Source organism: Chanodichthys erythropterus, chromosome 8 (genome assembly GCF_024489055.1).
Source record: "Chanodichthys erythropterus isolate Z2021 chromosome 8, ASM2448905v1, whole genome shotgun sequence".
Classification (NCBI taxonomy): domain Eukaryota; kingdom Metazoa; phylum Chordata; class Actinopteri; order Cypriniformes; family Xenocyprididae; genus Chanodichthys; species Chanodichthys erythropterus.
In genome coordinates this window covers 36,995,642-37,014,360 of record NC_090228.1, presented here as the reverse complement: position 1 = coordinate 37,014,360, position 18,719 = coordinate 36,995,642, and the positions used below count along the sequence as shown (strand labels likewise).

At 39.0% G+C, this 18,719-nt stretch overlaps 2 protein-coding genes across 2 annotated transcripts in view; both read left to right on the top strand.

Annotated features, from left to right (window-relative positions):
- The window catches only part of LOC137024845 (E3 ubiquitin/ISG15 ligase TRIM25-like), a 47,923-nt gene extending 47,044 nt beyond the window's left edge, over positions 1 to 879 (top strand). The window contains exon 5 of the mRNA XM_067392781.1: positions 668 to 879. Within this exon, the coding sequence (XP_067248882.1) occupies positions 668 to 789 (122 nt within the window). The 3' untranslated portion in view covers positions 790 to 879. The remainder of the gene's footprint in view (positions 1 to 667) is intronic.
- LOC137024848 (B-cell receptor CD22-like) lies at positions 796 to 13,606 on the top strand. Its single transcript, XM_067392784.1, has 7 exons — positions 796 to 909; positions 995 to 1,252; positions 1,344 to 1,601; positions 1,693 to 1,956; positions 2,035 to 2,113; positions 2,274 to 2,290; positions 13,542 to 13,606. The coding sequence occupies exons 1-7, from the start codon at positions 897 to 899 to the stop codon at positions 13,586 to 13,588; spliced, it is 936 nt and encodes a 311-aa protein (XP_067248885.1). The 5' UTR covers positions 796 to 896; the 3' UTR covers positions 13,589 to 13,606.
- The last annotated feature ends 5,113 nt before the right edge of the window (positions 13,607 to 18,719 follow it).

The following is an 18,719-nucleotide window of genomic DNA, read 5'->3' as shown; positions in this document are numbered from 1 at the left end:
ACCATGGACTCTAATCACAATCATCACAGCTGTTTGTCATTTGAGTTAATTAATCAGTGTATTTAAGTTCCTGTTTATCTTTAGTATGTTACCGGGTATCGTTCATGTCTACACTGGTGTATATTCCTGTCTGTTCCTGTATTCTCCTGTTGGATTTTCAAGTAAAGACTTACTTAATTCTTATCTCCTCGTTCGTGTGCTTTATACACCGGTGGAATTGTAATTATAATATATATATAATTAGCAAATACAAGCAATAGTTCTTTTTAGTTACTATAACTCTTGTGTAAGTGAATACAACATACTATTTCTATTTCACTTTATTTGTTTATTTTAAAATGTGCATGCTCTAAGTAAGTCTAATTAGATTGTACAGTGTACAGACTGCATGGCTTTTTTTTTTTTTTTTTTTTATTCATGTATTAACATGCAAAATGAATGTACAGCATGCATCTGTGTTCAGTGATCTTTTTTTATGAATCTCGGGTTTATAAATCTGTAAATGTAATATTCTTTTATGGACCTTTCAACAGGTCAGATATTGATTTTCTCCTTTCTCATCACTATTTTGATTTGTACTTACAGATACACTTCATTAATAGTTCCAAATAATAATGGACATTCATGGCATAAACAAAATAATTTTCATGTTTTATATTTCATGTAGATCCACCAAAGAGTGTCTCAGTGTCCATCAGTTCGTCTGGTGAAATAACATCAGGAGGTTCAGTGACTCTGAGCTGCAGCAGTGATTCAAACCCTCCTGCTCTAAAGGAGAAACATTACTAGGATCTGGTGACACCTACAGCATCACTAATATTAAGTCGGAGGCCAGTGGAAACTACTATTGCTCTGCTAGAAATAAACATGGATCTCAGTCCTCTGCTGCTGTGAACATGAATGTCATGTGTAAGTCTTTATTTTTTGATCAGTTCTGGTTGATAATTGTTTAATTATCGGTCTTACTCAATGTCATTTACATTTTATTCTTTAGATCCACCAAAGAGTGTCTTGGTGTCCATCAGTCCATCTGGTGAAATAGTGTCAGGAGATTCAGTGACTCTGAGCTGCAGCACTGATTCAAACCCTCCTGCTCTGAACTTCACATGGTTTAAAGGAGGAACGTTTGTAGGATCTGGAAGAATCTTCAACATCTCAAAGATCAGCTCTGATCAAAGTGGAGGATACATATGCAGATCCATCAATGAATATGGAGAGAGAGACTCTGATACTGTGATGCTGAATGTCATGTGTGAGTAAACACTGCTGCAGAAACTGTTAACAGATCCTGAAGTTTCAGTGAGATTTGTGGTTGTGGATGAGACATTTTTGTTTTATTTCAGATCCACCAAAGAGTGTCTCAGTGTCCATCAGTCCATCTGGTGAAATAACATCAGGAGATTCAGTGAGTCTGAACTGCAGCAGTGATTCAAACCCTCCTGCTCTGAACTTCAGCTGGTTTAAGGAGGGAAAGTCTGTAGGATCTGGACAGAGTTTCAGCATCTCAAAGATCAACTCTGATCACAGTGGAGGATACAAGTGCAGATCCAGAAATAAACATGGAGAGAGAGACTCTAATGCTGTGATGCTGAATGTCATGTGTGAGTGAATGCTGCTGCAGAAACTGACAACAGATTCTGAAGTTTCAGTGAGATTTGTCATTATTGATGAGACATTTTTGTTCTATTTCAGATCCACCAAAGAGCGTCTCAGTGTCCGTCAGTCCGTCTGGTGAGATAACATCAGGAGATTCAGTGAGTCTGAACTGCAGCAGTGATTCAAACCCTCCTGCTCTGAACTTCAGCTGGTTTAAGGAGAATGAAAGCTCAGCTGTTGGATCTGGACAGAGTTTCAGCATCTCCAGCTTCAACTCCAGTTTCAGTGGACGCTTCTATTGTGAGGCTCAGAATAAATATGGATCTCAGAGATCAGCGTCTGTTTCACTCACTGTTAAAGGTATTTTCTATAAACAGGCACTCTTTCAGTTTCAATTGTCTCACATGTGAAATGATCTTCATGATCATCTTGTTTCAGTTGCTCAGCATACAGGTTACTGGATCATGATAGTATTGATCTTCATCATCATCATCATCATCATCGTCGTATTCATAAAGTGAGTGAAGTATATCTGCACACTCAATCTCAATCAAAAACTCAAGTCAATCCACTAAAAATTTCCAAAAATCAATCTCACATCTAATGTACATGGATGAATTTCAAGCCTTTTCTTTTTTAATATATACATTTTTAATAGTTCTCTCTGTTTTCCGTAGGAGGAAGAAGATCAGAGGTAAACACACTTCCATCTACAACTGCAAAACAGTGTTTAATGAGTTTGTTTGCCTAATACCTTAATCTTTAACTTATTTGATGAGGGGCTGAATGAAACAGTTTCAACTCGAGCTCTGATATACCCCGACAGTGAATAAATATAATATATGATTACACACTGTAAAAAAAAAAAAAAATTAGTTTCTTTTACTTTGTTATCTTTTACATTGACTCAATTAAGTTGTATTTACTTTTTTAAAAATTCAACTTGACAAATGTAGTTGTTTTTAAATGACTTCACAAAAGTAAAGTGAACTTACTTAAGTTCTCAATACCACAGCTCATGTTTATTTAACCTAATTTGACTTATTTTCTTAGTTAAACCAAATAAATTATTTAATTTCAGTTGTTATGTCAATTGTTAACAATTATTTTATTTCAAATGTTTCAGTTATGTTTCATTTGGCAAGTTTTTCATTCAAATTCATTTCTACTGCAAATAATAATTGATCTAACATCAACTGCAAACAATTAAATTAAATCTCTAAAGAGTCAAGATCTCAGCAGAGGATGATTAAACAACTCCAAAAACGGCTTTAGAAGCTCCACTTATTTATAATTGACAATAATATATATATATATTAAGTAACGATTTTGGTAAATAGTGTTTCTTTTAGTTGTGGTTTTGATCCTTGAATTTTCCAATTAATCTTTTTTGTCTGCTTTAGAAAATGCTTGTTGTGTTAAAGTAAGCTAAAAATCATATGCTTGCTACTTATTAATTATATAAACATCATAAAGTGGTTTGTTTCACTGATCACATCTGAAACCTCATCACTGATTGTTAGGGTTTAGTGTTATGAGTATCTCAAAACTTTCTACTGATCTTGTGATATTTACTCCAGCAGAGGCATGACAATCTGATAATTTGAAGAATTTAGGAAAAAAGGTACGTTTTGATCTACAGCATCATTCAGACACACAATGACATCAAGAATCAACGTATCAATCTCAACAATGGTGACAATCAACAAAAAGCTTAATGATGCAGTGCATTCTGGGTGCAGAGATGGGCACTTGAGTTAGTAACTCTGACTCAAGTCGCATTTTAATAGACTTCAGACTTGACTTGGACTCCAGATAAAAGACTTGTGAACATCTCTGTCTGGATGCACCAAACAACTCAACCTTACTACTACTGTTTTTGCTATGAAACCGTAATTGAAATGAGTTTACAACAAGCATTTGAATGTTGTAAAAGCAGACAACTTCAGCTCATAAACTTTATCCAAGCACAAGTGTTCTAAATGAAACACTGTTGCAATTAGTGGTTCAATGGATCACAAAACTCACGGTTCGGATCACATCACGGTTATGAAGTTACGGATCGGATCATTTTTCGGATCAGCACAATTTTTATTTATTTATATTTTAAACTGGGGGATAGGGGGTAACTTAACTTTGCATTTATTACTTAGCCCACTTTACTCTGATACCACAGCAGAAACTACTAGCCTAACTAATATATCATTAAAGGCAAGTGAACAGACTGTAAAAAGAACAAATTCTGTACACCAATTACAAGCATAGATAAATACAACATAAAGTTACAAATAAAGTATACGGTCTAACTGTAGTATTCATTTTTGTGTACAGAAATGTAATAATTAAATGTAAAATGACACTGTTCACTGTATAAATTTAATATAGATTAATCTTTGTTAAAGCGGTGTTTTGTCGTTTGGTTTACATGACAGACAACAGCAGGTATTTATAGGTTGCTGTCACTTTAAGAGTAAGACCCCATGCACGCACACATCCGATAGATACACATCCGAATTCTCACCTCGTTCAATTAAGACATAACCGAATGTGTTTACGAGAATACTTGCTGAGAGTGGTGTTTTGACTGACGTAATGCGTGTATGTGTCCATCCAAGTGCATTGAGGACGCGAAAGAGAAATCAATTGAGTTCGCGAGCTATAACGCGCCTCTCTCTTTCTGCGCACGAGCCTTGAATATGTGCGTCTGTGCACACCGATAACAGCGCTGCGTGCGATAGTGAATAAAATCCTCTTTTGCCTCTTCTAGCGCGCTGGAATGGTTTTATATCCATTTAATGTGTAAACTAGCAAGACAAAACACGTTCAAATGATAACCTTTCACTCTATTGCGGTTACGCTGCATTCACACGGGGCGTCGGCGTTACGCTTCTCATTTACTTTGAATGGGTGATGTCATGCGTTGCCGAACTGAATTGTGGGTTCCGTCGCGTCGCTTCACTCGCGTTGCAAGCGGCAGAAGTTGAAGATTTCTCAAATTTTCAAGCGCCAACGCAGGCGTCATCCACTCAGATCGCCCTATGCAAATACCCTAGAGCAGTCGCTAGCCAATAGCGCTCATGCAACACAGCGAAGTAATGTGATTGGCTGTTATCACTATAACGGTCGCGTCAACACAAGCTTCAGACACGCCCTCCGTCAAGCGTTGACGTTGACGCTGATGCCTCGTGTGAATGCAGCGTTAAACTTGCAATTGATCCGCGAATCACATGTGTCCCGAACTGTGGGCCTTAGTCCGTACAGATCATCAATAGGGTGTCCATTTCCATAACATCAAAAAGGAGGACACTTTGCAGCATTTAGTGAGGCAAGAAAAACTGCATAGGACTCTGGTGTACTCGTAACTACAATGTACTCGTAATACAGTTTTGTCCATTATATCGATGGTATCATGATACAGTGATTCTGAAAAAGCCTACTCTTATTCATTGCCGGACAATTTGATGTAGACATATGTGTAACAGAAGAGGCAAAAAAGTGTTTGTTCACAGTATTTGTATTTATTCAAGACAATGTGATGTCTGTTTCAAAAAAGTCTTGCAAAGTGCACAGTGCCTGAAAACATAAAATTTCTGGACTTCTGGAAATAACATAAATAAATAAATAAATAAATAAAATAATCTGGCAGACTGGCACACTGACAGAAAAATAACATTTCTGGACTTCTGGAAATAACAGAAATACATAAATAATGAATGCAACAAATAAATAAATACACATTTCAGTTCTTAAAGGTCCTGTTTTTCGTGTTTTTTTGAAGCTTTGATTGTGTTTATAGTGTGCAATATAACATGTGTTCATGTTTCGCATGTAAGAAAACAGTATTTTTCACATAATTTACTTATCTGTATACCGCTGTTTCCACTGTCATAAAAACGGGCTGATGACTTCCTTGCTCTATGAAGTCCCTCCTTCAGAAATACGTAACGAGTTCTGATTGTGCCAGCGGTTCCTGTGTTGTGATTCGACAGCAGCGTAGCGCATCTTGCCCGGAAAGGTCACGCCTCTTACCATAACGTGGAGATGCACGCGCTCAGTGTTATTGTAAACATGTCTTTAATTTTACCCTATCAATTTGAGCCGGAATCAGACCCGGTGATTGGACTGCGGGATGAAAATAACAGCGTTTCGACGACATGGCGACAAACACACTCTATAAACGCAACTCTTGTGTATTCCTGTGGGCGGAGGTTAGTCAAAAAACTGTTTTAGTGACGTCATTAAAGAAGGAAGTAGAGGGATGTAGTCCAAACTGGCCGTTCGATGTAGGCGACTTCTGTTAAATAAAATATCTCGCTTGGCATTGAACTTTGAGCTTTAAAATTTTACAGATTTTATTTATACTCTAACAACAACATTACACACTAACTAAAGTTTGAAACATGGGATCACGAAGAACGGGACCTTTAACAAAGAAGTTCACCCTCTGCAGCAGCTCAGGCGACAACAGCATCTCTAGGGTCATCATGGCCACCAAGGCAAACCCCCATTGCCCCTGAGCTTGTTCATCTCCTGCGGTACACATAAAAACATAGCAAAAATAGTGTTATCAGCCTTCAAAATTCTGTATTGTTTTAAACTCAATACATATTCATATTTCATAAAGCCCATTCATAAAATCAAAATGCTGCATTAGAGATCAATTTGGCTTAAGAGCTTCCTACAGGAAATGAGTATAGCCTATATATATTTGCTTCGTTAAATACAATACACAGTAAACTAAATGCATCAGATTTGTGAACACACATAAGACTAGTGTACTCACCAAATAGTTGATTGTCTATCTGCAATACTTCTGCCCTTTCCTGGCTGCATCCAATAGTTTTTTGTTTCCAAGGAAGTTCTTGTACACATCTGTGCAGGGAAAGGTGAAATTGACACAAACTTGGAGCTCAGCTTTGACGCTGTCCACATCCAGACGATTCCTCTCATTTCTCCATGCAGATGTCATCATTGAAAAGACTCGTTCTGTGTGTGCAATGCTGCATGGGATGGAGAAAATATAGGCACTGATCTTCCTAAAATTCACAAGTGGTACATCTGCTTTGGAAAACAGTTTCAGATATCGCTCCTCACTGTGGCAACCTTCCATTTCCGGAGAGGTGAAGGAAGCTTTCACCGTGGCATATTCCTCATACAGTGGATGAGGCATATTCCTCATACATACAGGCCTGGACATCATCACTGTATTCTTCATATGACACAGCAGTTGTGAGGTCAAGCTTTGCCACTTTGCTATGAAAGCTGTTCTCAGAGAAGTCATATCTTTCACTTATGTATTTCTTGGCTCTTTCATAGAAACCAAGAAAATCCTCCACACATTTATTTGCCATGTAAGGGAGTAGCTGCTTGAGTTTGCTGTTCACAGTAAAGCCAAAGAACCTGTCCGTCATCCTTCTCTAAAGTTTCTGTTTCAGTTCAGTCATTACCTTAAACACACGTTATGCTGAACGATTTGGCCTCAAGTGCTTCAATGATGTCTGAGAAGATTTTTAGAATGTGACTGAGGAAAAGAAAATATGTCTCAGGCACTTCAATGCTTTCCTCTCCAAAACATTTCCACAAAAACTGGGAGCATTGCTCCTCACCTTCACTCTGAAAGTAGCTGGTCAGATGCTTCCAGTACTTCAGTATTCTGTCAATAGATGGAAGCAGGGACAACCACCTTGTGATGACATGCCGTAGCAGGTTGCATTCTTCCACTTCCACAAACTCACAGAATTCCTTCAACTGTGCTGTTCTGCTTGCTGACATGCTAAAATGGCTGTAAATCTTGAGCACAGCATTTTCAACATCAAAATCCAGGCTGCCTGCTGCATATCTTGTTGCATTGTGTAGGATATGGGCTAAACAATTTGCAGGTAGCACATCCTTCTGAGCCAGTTTCAATTTCTGATAAACACTGTTGTGTTTTCCATAGTTGACACTGGCATTGTCTGCTGCATATGCAGACACATTTTTCACATCAAGACCAGACATCTCCAGTTTAGCCAGCAGCAGGTTTGTTATAGCCTCTGAAGTTTCGTTGCTGTCATTATAAAAATCTAACAGTGCATGTTGCACACCTTCCTCAAAGTGCAAATATCTCAGTACAATCAGGAAACACTTGGTCATACCTTTGTTTGATGCGTCCGTTGCCACTGAAAAAGGCAGATTGTTTAATGTGATCTAATCTGAATGTATATGTACAGAGTAGGGCGCTAGGACATTCTCACACAAAGCCTTAGCTTTTGTTTTCCCACAAGTCATCCCCTTTGCTGTAGATGAGTCACAAAAGATCTCTGTCAACTTTCACTCCACAGTCTACACTCCTGTATGACTGATGATGCTTGACTGCATGATAGACTTTACAAAGCTCTGCAGCGGAGATTTTGTCATCCTGAGGTGATGATGCTTCTCGAAAAAATGACCTCAGGGAAGACGTACCTGCAGCTCATCGGTTACTTTTATGTTTTTCCGTGCTGGCATGTCGGTCAATGGCGGCTTTCCCTTGACTACTAACGTCCACTTCACAGCGACACAGTGTGCAAAATCCATGAAAAGCGTCTCTGCTGCTTTTTGCTATAAATTTGTGCTCTTTTGTCCATTCCAAATTAAATGAGGTCTGACGTTTCGGCATGTAAATGTGATGATATGACGTAGCCAGCACGTGGAGGCTTGTTTACGTTTTTAACAAATGACATATCAGATATTTATTTGACACCACTTTCAGCCAATCGTTTGTTTGACTAGAGATCTTACGGCATTAGACGCTATGCTGCTGCGTCCTAATAAAGATTCTAGTGCGGGTTTTTTTTAGGCTGATTCAGTGCAACTCCAAAAAGGAGGACAGGAGGCGCCGGGCGCCGGACAGGGGGCTTAAAATCCTGTATGGCCAAAATCCGGACGTATGGCCACCCTAATCAACAACAATCCGTTTAACCACTAGTTGCAATTGGTGTAAAAAAGACATTTAAGACAAGCCAAGGGTCAAGTGCTCAACTAAAGCAAATGCTTTTCACTTTTCAAACAAAAATATATTTTAATAAAATAAAATCAACATTAATTAGAACTAAACCTCTGTTAATTCTCAGAAACAACTTATGAAAGAATAAAGTCAATGGGAATTGTCATGATCCCGGCCTGTGTCCCCTGTCCTCTTGTTTCCCTGCTGCCATTCCCTTGTTAGTTACCATGGACACTTATTATTACGACGCCCCCTTGTTACCTTGTTAAAGGGATAGTTCAACCAAAAATGAAAATTTGATGTTTATCTGCTTACCCCCAGGGCATCCAAGATGTAGGTGACTTTGTTTCTTCAGTATAACACAAATGATGATTTTTAACTCCAACCTTTGCAGTCTGTCAGTCGTATAATGCTTGTCAATGGGAACACAATCTATAAGAGTTAAAAAACATGCACAGACAAATCCATATTAAACCCTCGTGATGACACATTGATGTCCTAAGACACGAAACGATCAGTTTGTGCGAGAAATCAAACAGTATTTATATAGTTTTTTTACCTCTAAAACACCATCTGCATTCAGCATCCGGTTAGTGAGGTCAGAAAACATGTTTTGATGACGGAAGTGATCTCTCACGGTTATACTTCAATGAGTGTGAGACATCACTTCTGTTGTCAGAGTGTGGTCAGACCTCACTAACCGGATGTTCAAGACAGTTGGACATAGTGGTGTATTAGAGGTAAAAAATGTAAAAAGATTTTCGCACAAACCGATCGTTTCATGTCTTAGGACATCACTGTGTCGTCACAAGCCGCAGGGTTTAATTTGGATTTGTCTGTTGTCATGGAGACGGCTCTAACGAATATGAACTGTACTGAAAAATTCCTATCAACAGAAGCAATTCATCAGGGAGAACCTAGTGTTGATATGGCTGATTTGGTTACTCAAAGTTTGCAAGACAAAATCAAGAAGGAACAGGACGAAGAAGAGAAGAAGAACCATGAAAGTGGAAGGGATGAAGATGGATCCGAAGGCCAAAGAAATGCTTAAATTTCTAAGACAGCAGCAAAGAATTAATTTGAAGTTGATTATGCTTATTAAACAATCATGTATGTTGAATACTTTATGTGTGATCTGGAACAGATTACAAATGAGGTTGAAACTTTGAATACAAAAGCTTCAGTGCCGGTTGAGTCTGAATTTTGTGTAAAGGCCAAAAAGGTCAAAATGCAAACTGGCCAAGATGTAAGTTTTTATTTTTCATATCTAGAAGTGTTGAGGCAATCTAACCACAATGTACGTTTCAGTTGCTGAGCAAGAAGCCTTAAGGAGAACTAGTACTGACCAAACTAACCACAAGGGGTGCTTCGGTTGCTGAAACGAGAAGTATTAAGGAGAACTGGTACTAACCAAGACGTATGCTTTTAACGCAAGCTAAAGAATATGTGTGTTTTTTTAATGCAAGCTAAACAAACTCTATGCTTTATTTGCTGAACTAGAAACATTAGAGGGAGCCAGTTTGAAGGTCAGAAAGTTCAAATTAGTAAAATGTGTTAAAAGTAGTTGAACGGGTGTAGCCTGTAGATGACCTGTGTATCTTATACTTTGACAAACAAGGAAATGTATTATGTCAGGAAAAAGGATGTTATCAGAATATATATATATATTGGAAGTTGTACAACAGAAGATTGCCATACCTCGGGTGAAGACTTTGCTCGCTTTTATGTTTTTGTGTTTTTATTCTGTATCTTGTTATTAAACCGAAGCCATTGTATTTGGTGATTCGTAAACCTCTCTAAACAAGTGTCAGAGTGAAATTACTTTTACATAGAATTATTATCGTTCCCTGTAATTTATTTGTTTTAATGCATAATATGACTGACAGACGGCAATGGTTGGAGTTAAAAATCATCATTTGTGTTCTACTGAAGAAATAAAGTCACCTACATCTTGGATGCGCTGGGGGTAAGCAGATAAACATCAAATTTTCATTTTTAGGTGAACTATCCCTTTAAGCTTGTTTGTTCCAGTGTATAGTAGTGTTGGTGTCTCACTTGTGGTTTGTCAGTTGTTGAATGTAATCCTGTGTTCTTCTGGTGTTTCCCCACGTGTTTGCTGATACCTGTGTTTGTCGATTTTATGGATTACTAGAATAAATTGTAAACTGCACGTGGATCCTCTTCTCTGCCTGCCTCCTTGTACCCCTGCAAATCATTACAGAATGCCTGACCACTATGAATCCAGAAGTTAGACGCGTCACCCTACGCCAAGGAAATCGTACCCTTGAGGACCACATCTAACATTATTTAGACATTGCAAATTTATCAGACCTGCCTTATTTGAGCTATTGCTTGTAGTTTAATTATTTGTTGTTTTTTATGAATGACTATTTACTTGTCTTTAATAATCTTTGAAATTTATAGTAGTAGTTTTAGCTGTGGTCTCAAAAGGCTATACATGGGTTAAAAACAATATCTATTTTATTAATTTATTTTTTTTTTTTTTTTTGTGGTGGGGCCAGTGAAAATTTATTTAATTCACTGAATAAAAAAAAATCAAGAATCGAGACCTTGAAAATCAAATCAAATTGTGACATCTGAATTGATACCCAGCTCTACAATTGACATGAAAAAATTATTGAAATAAAATTTATTTGGTTGATTTAATAAAATAAGCCACATTAGGTTACATGAAAGATAACTTTGATATTGAACTGTAAGTTCAAATAACTAAATACTCTAAATAAGTCAGTGGAAATGAGTACTTCAAAAAGTTGAGTGAACAAAAACATTTTTTACAGAAAATGTTTATACTGAAAACTAAAAAAAAGTAAGTTCACCTTGCATTCATAAAGTTAATCCAACTAAACTTTATAATGTCAAACAACATTAAATTTGACAATTTGAACATACTTAATATTCTATGTAAATACATCTTAACTGAGTCAGTTGACAATTTGAACATACTTAATATTCTATGTAAGTACATCTTAACTGAGTCAGTTGACAATTTGAACATACTTAATATTCTATGTAAGTACATCTTAACTGAGTCAGTGCAAAAAGTTGTTGGATTTTTTTTTTTTTTTTTTAAGTATGTGTACTGTTGCATTGAACTATGACTAGTGTATATGAAGCAATTTAAGGGTGCGTTTACACTTGTAGTTTGGTTCGTTTGGTTCATTTGGTCCGGACCAAAGAAGAAAAAAAAAACATTTAGTCCTGGTCCGGTTAGCGTTCAGATTGGCAATTTTATCACAGAACCAAAAGATACCGAACCTTAAAGCATAGGGATACATTCACAATGTGATTGGTCGGATTTTATGACGTATTGGCTATTTTGAGACGGAACTTACCGAACATCCAAAACAATGCTGTTTGCTGAGGTAAATGCGCTCGTTGTGTGTGCGTAGCGGTGTGTAGCCTGCATGTGATGGTATTTTGGCCAGCTGGGAACTCGTGAAGAGCTTATAAAATGTGTAAAGTAGTCAAAACACCAGCGGGAATCCATCCGTCACACACAAATGATCTGCTGCATGGAGACGCGCGTCTGATGCCTGTGATGGGCAAACTCGCGACTATGACGAGAAAAAACGACATGCATGAGGATTCTGTCCTTTTTTGGGTCTCGTCTTCCTGTTTTTGGTTCGGTTACATGTCTTTGGTCCGTGTTGCGTTCATATATCATTCGAACCGCACCAGAGTTCGTTTGGAAGCAGACCGAGACCCATCTTTTCAGCGGTCTCGGTCCGCTTGTTTGGTCCGCATCAGGGTTCGGATGGCAGCGTTCACATATGTTCAAATGAATCGCACTAACCGAGCAATCGCACCAGGGTTTGTTTTAATCGAACCAAACATGACAAGTGTGAACGCACCCTAAGTGTAGAAATCTTTAGATGGCTGACGTGAGTGATCATACATAGCTTTGGATGCAGCGTACAGAACATCTGCTGACATTTACAGAACAATCAGCAAAATCCCGGTGTTAAATTAACACTGCTCTGTGTTTATATGGGAACCACCAAATAACACTGAAGCGATTGAGCATTATTTTAGACACCATTACACCATCAATGCACCACTCAATGGTGCATTATTTAAGATAAGAAGAATCACTGAAGAAAAGAGAAACACAAGGACTTGTTGTTTGTTTGAAATCGGCCCCTATACTCTCATTCACTATTCCCTACATAACTCCACTGATATAGTCAGGGCTCGATTTAAGGGGGGATGCGGGGAGGGATGGCATCCCCCTTTTTGAAAAAAATTACAAAAAGCATCTTCTCTGTAAAGCCACCATCCTCCCTTACCATCCCCTTTACATTAACACTGTAATGTAGTATGTAAAAATTTTTACATTTTTCTGTGTAATAATTAAACTATTAAATAGTTTAAATAATTAAATGCCCCTGGACCCCACTAGACAGACCAAGGGTTTTACCACATATGCCTTGATTAAACCCCTCAGTACCCTCCAAAATCACCATTTTAGGTATATAATTGTATGTGTGTGTGTGTGTGTGTGTGTGTGTGTGTGTGTGTGTGTGTGTGTGTGTGTGTGTGAGAGAGAGACTGGTGGTCACTCATGCAATACTATGATGATATAAATAATTTGATGAATAATGCCTATTTTTCTACTATTTAAACCAATAAATAAATAATGTTAAAGGTACAGAGGATCCAGTGTTGAGGACCCCTGCATTGGACCAGCGGTTTGGAAACAGGATGGATGGATGATTCAGCTGCAGACACCATCTTCACTTAATTATCTAATTAACTCCAACACTGCTTCAGTGTTACTTTAAAACTCTGCTGGTGGTATAAACACCCTGCTGGTGGTATAAACACCAAGCGGTGTTAATTTAACTGGGGATTTTGTTGTGCACAGTCAGTAAATGTCTCAAACACTTTTTACAGTGAGATTCAACAGATCCACACATAAACATGCTGCTTGTTTATCTGTCTCTCTCAACCTTTACAGGTGTTTCCGGCTCTGGTGCAACCTCTCCAGCTAATGGAAACATTTGAAATTGAGCTTACAAGAGTTTGCAATTTTTTTTTTTTTTGTATTAGTCTTGCAAATATGTATTTTAGCCTGCATGTCAAATGTTATGTTTGTGCTGCATATGCAAATGCATTTTAGGAGAAAACTTGGAAATAATCAAATATTTAAAGTAACGTTGCAGTGACGTAGTCAATACTTTCATTTATGATTCACTAGAGTATTAAAATGTCATTTATGCATGTTAATTGCACAGCTAATCAGTACTTTCATCTCTCTAGAGAGGCATACCTGAAGTGGTTTGCCAGTGGTTTGTCTTTAAAATAAGAACACATTTCAGAATCCTGGATTATAAATTCAATTCAATTCACATTTATTTGTATAGCACTTTTCACTACACATATCGTTTCAAAGCAGCTTTACAGAGAATGCATGTCAACATTACAATTTAAAGAATGCAGTTAGCAAATAATGTAATAATTTAGGCAATTAATTTACAACCACTGTTAACAGTTTAACTGAAGGTAGAAGCAATGAGCTCCTGGAAAAATGAATTACATATTAACAATAATTAGGATATATAGAAATTTGGGAATGTGCATGTTGATCCAGATGATTGCGTCTTCTGAAGTCCTCGCAGGAGTTGGCGCCGTCTCTTCATAGGTGTTGGTCATCTGAGGTCTTCTTAAGAGGCTGGATCTAAACTGAAGCTGATGTCCTCTCTAGTCACCTTGCTGTTCATAACATTAAGCAAAGATAGTCATGTGCAATTGATCTGACATGAGATGCATTACGTGAATGCTAAAGAGATGCGCCTTTAATCTAGATTTAAGCTGGGTGAGCGAGTCTGAGTCCCAATCATTATCAGGAAGGCGATTCCAGAGTTTCGAAGCCAAATGTGAAAACGCTCTCCCTCCTTTAGTGGACTTAGCTATCTTAGGTAAAACCAGAAGTCCAGAGTTTTGTGATCTTAAAGAGCGTGAAGGATTGTAGGGCGATACAAGATCGGTTAAGTACACAGGAGCTAAACCATTTAGAGCCTTATTGGTCATTAGCAATACTTTATAATTGATATGGAACTTAATAGGTAACCAGTGTAGAGATGAGAAATTGGTGATATATGTTCATATTTTCTTGACCTGGTAAGAACTCTAGCAGCTGCATTTTGTACTAATTGTAGCTTGTTTATTGAGGAAGCAGGACAACCAGCTAATAATGCATTACAGTAATCTAGTCGAGACGTCATGAAGGCATGAACTAACTTTTCTGCATCAGAAATAGATAACATATTCCGTAGCTTAGCAATGTTTCTGAGGTGGAAGAAGGCTGTTTTTGTAACATATGAAATATGATTTTCAAAGGACAAGTTGATGTCTAATATAACACCCAGGTCTTTAACTGTCTAGGGTGGAGTAACAGTACATCCTTCTAAATGCAGATTGTAGTCTGAGAGATTCTGTGTACAGGTTTTTGGCCCAATAATAATAATAATAATCCTTACATTTATATAGCGCTTTTCTGGGCACTCAAAGCGCTTTACATATTGAAGGGGGAATCTCCTCAACCACCACCAATAAGTAATACTTCAGTCTTATCTGAATTTAATAGAGGGAAATTACTAGTCATCCAATGTTTTACTTCTTTAACACACTCTGTCAGATTGGATAATTTGGAGATTTCATCTGGTTGTGTTGAAATATACAACTGAGTATCATCGGCATAGCAGTGGAAATTAATTCCATGTTTTCTTATAATATTGCTGAGTGGCAGCATGTATATTGAAAATAGCAGAGGGCCTAACACAGATCCTTGTGGAACACCATTGTTTACTATCGTAATCTTAGATTTTTCCCCGTTTAAATAAACAAAATTGTGACGGTCTGATAGATACGACCTAAACCACTGTAATATGCCTGTCCCTGAATACCAGTGTAATTTTGTAGTCGATCTAGGAGTATTTTATGATCTATAGTGTCGAAGGCAGCACTGAGATCAAGTAACACTAGTATTGAGATACAGCCTTGGTCAGAAGCTAGAAGTAAGTCGTTTGTAATTTTTACAAGCGCAGTTTCTGTGCTATGATGAGATCTGAATCCTGACTGAAATTTTTCATAAATAGCGTTTTTTTGCAAGAAGGAACACAATTGGACCGACACCACTTTTTCTAGTATTTTAGACATAAATGGATATGGAAGCCCGTTTCCACCACAGTTGAGTAAAAAATATAATTCTGTATTTTGAGATATTTATATTGAGAAAGTATCTCATAATAATGACTTAGTATGTCAGAATAATGAGAAAATTTCTCGTAATTATGGCTTAGTTTCTCGTAATAATGACTTAGTTTCTCATAATAACGAGAAACTTTTTTGTAATAATGACTTAACATCTTGTAATAATGACTTAGTTTCTCATAATAATGAGAAACTTTCTCGTAAAGGAAGGAAGTGTTAATATCGCGCTGCAAACTTACCGAGGATTGGTGAGTGTCAGCACGGGATGTTTCCAGTGCTGTTTGCCGCTCCCATAGCCCGGCCTGTGTAACAAAGTTCAATGTTCTAGGAAGGAAGAGGACAGGGTCGGCTTGAATGAGACTCGTGCTTTATTTGAAAATCCAAAATCCAAACAGAAAATCGCGCTATACGCGTTCGGCAACCATAAGCAGCTTTCACAAATGTCGTGACTTCTCCCCAGTGTACATACACACGCACGAGTCCTCCTCAGTCTGTCCCTCTCTCTCTGCGTCTCACTTCCAGATGGCTTTTATGCGGTCTCTCCACGCCAATTACTGAAACAAGACACAGGTGTTTGTCATTTAAACTTGACCCACTTCACTCACCGCTCGTTTCCCAACTCTCTCTCCCGTTGCAAACCTCGCCCCCCTCGCCACATACCCCCACGACTCAGGGGCGGGGAGCCGTCCGGCCTGCAGCCCCCCCATCATGGCGCTTCCTTTTTAGTGAGATCAGTCAGCGGGCTGGTGAGGTCCAAATAATTAGGCACAAACATTCTATAATATCCCGCCAGCCCCAGGAACTGTCTCACCTCCTTTTTGGTCTTAGGTCTCGGACAGGTTGCAACTGCTGCCGTCTAATTAATTTGGGGAATGTCTTTGACCCAAGTGGAAACCCAGATACCGGACCTCCACGCGGCCACACTTCTTCGGGTTGGCTGTGAGTCTGGCCATTCTCAGCGCTCTCAGGACCGCACTCAAATGCTCCATATGCCGCTGCCAATCATACAGATAATAATGCCAATACTATAGATAATAATGTCATCTAGATAGGCAGCGGCACATGCAGAATGGGGACGGAGAATACGGTCCATGAGTCGCTGAAAAAATGGCCGGTGCCCCAAACAACACGAATGGAAATGTAACAAATTGGTGCAATCCAAACGGCGTCTTTTCTTTTGATACCGGCGATAAGGGGATCTGCCAATATCCTTTCGATAAAACCAGTGTTGAATAAAAGCGAGCTGTACCTAGCCAATCAAGCAATTCGTCAACCCGTGGCATTGGATACGCATCGAATTTCAACACAGCATTTACTTTGCGGTAATCCACACAGAATCGAATCGAGCCATCTGTTTTAGGCACTAAAACTATTGGGCTCGCCCAATCACTGTTGGATTCTTCTATTACTCCCATTTCGAGCATCGCTTCCAATTCTGTCTGAACCACTTTTTTCTTGTGTTCAGGTAGCCGATACGGGTGGCTGCGCACCACCACACCTAGCTCGGTCTCGATATGGTACTGAATGAGATTCGTTCGACCGGGTGGGGCGGGAACTCATCAGAAAATTCTGCTTGCAACTTGGTCACATCAGTGAGCTGGGAGGGTGAGAGATGATCTCCTCCCAGGGCCAGAGCGAGAGATTGTGTTTTAGTGTTCACTTCTGGCCCGAGATCATCCTCTCCACTCACTTCCATCACCAGCATCACTGACTCTGCCTCACTAAATTTCCTTAGGAGGTTGAGGTGGTAAATTTGACGTGCCCCTCTCCTATCTGTCCATACTACCTCATAATCGAGATCCCCAACTTGCCGTGTGACCTCAAACGGTCCTTGTCACTTTGCAAGTAATTTAGAGCTCGACGTTGGAAGTAATACAAGCACTTTATCTCCCGGTGAAAATTTACATAAATTGGTTCCCCTGTTATACAGCTGGCTTTGTTTGTCCTGAGCCTGTAACATTTCTCCATAGATAGCCGCCCCAAAGTTTGGAGTTTTGTTGTCAGTTCCAGTACATATTGAATTTCATTTTTACTTTGCGAAGGTTCTTCCTCCCAAGTTTCTCTAAAAAGTCTAAGACCCATTGGGGCTGATATCCATAAAGAAGCTCAAAGGGGGAAAACCCTGTGGAGGCTTGCGGGACCTCGCGCACAGCGAACAAGAGAGGTTCCAACCATTTATCTCAATTTTTGGCGTCTTTGTGAACAAACTTACTGATCATGGTTTTTAAAGTGCGATTAAAACGTTCGACAAGCCCATCGGTCTGTGGGTGATAAGACGCTGGTATGAATCGATTTAATGCCCAACAATTCGTATAGCTTGCGTAACATTCATGACATAAACGGCATCCCCTGATCAGTGAGGATCTCTTTCAGAATCCCCACTCGGGAGATCAAACGAAACAGCGCGTCCGCAACACTGTTAGCAGATATGCTGCGGAGCGCCACTGCCTCAGGATATCGTGTTGCATAGTCCACCAGCACTAATGCAAAATGTTGCCCTAATGCAAAATGTTGCCCTCTTGCTGATCGTTCCAATGGCCCGATGAGGTCTATTCCAATTCTTTCGAAGGGGACCTGCATTAATGGAAGAGGGTGCAACGGCGCTTTTGGGGAGGCTGGGGGGGTTTTCCAGCTGGCATTCATGACAAGACGCGCACCACCTGCGCGCGTTCTCGTGAATGCCTGGCCAAAAAAATAGGGTCATGAGACGATTTAGTGTTGTTGTTTGCCCTAAATGTCCAGCCATAGGATTACAATGAGCCACCTGGAAAAGCTTTTCCCGGCGGCATTTTGGTACCAATAACTGTGTTGTATCTTCCTTTGTCTGAGTATCTTGTGTCACTCGATACAACCGGTATTTTATAATTGCAAAATAGGGATAGGAAAGCGCACGAGCAGGCTGGAGAGGTTGACCGTCGATACA

What these genes read in the sequence shown, in the direction of transcription:
- LOC137024848 (XM_067392784.1), top strand. An exon ending in TGTGATGCTGAATGTCATGT is followed by an intron (nt 1,602 to 1,692) that starts GTGAGTGAATGC and finishes GTTCTATTTCAG; the next exon opens with ATCCACCAAAGAGCGTCTCA. An exon ending in TGTTTCACTCACTGTTAAAG is followed by an intron (nt 1,957 to 2,034) that starts GTATTTTCTATA and finishes ATCTTGTTTCAG; the next exon opens with TTGCTCAGCATACAGGTTAC.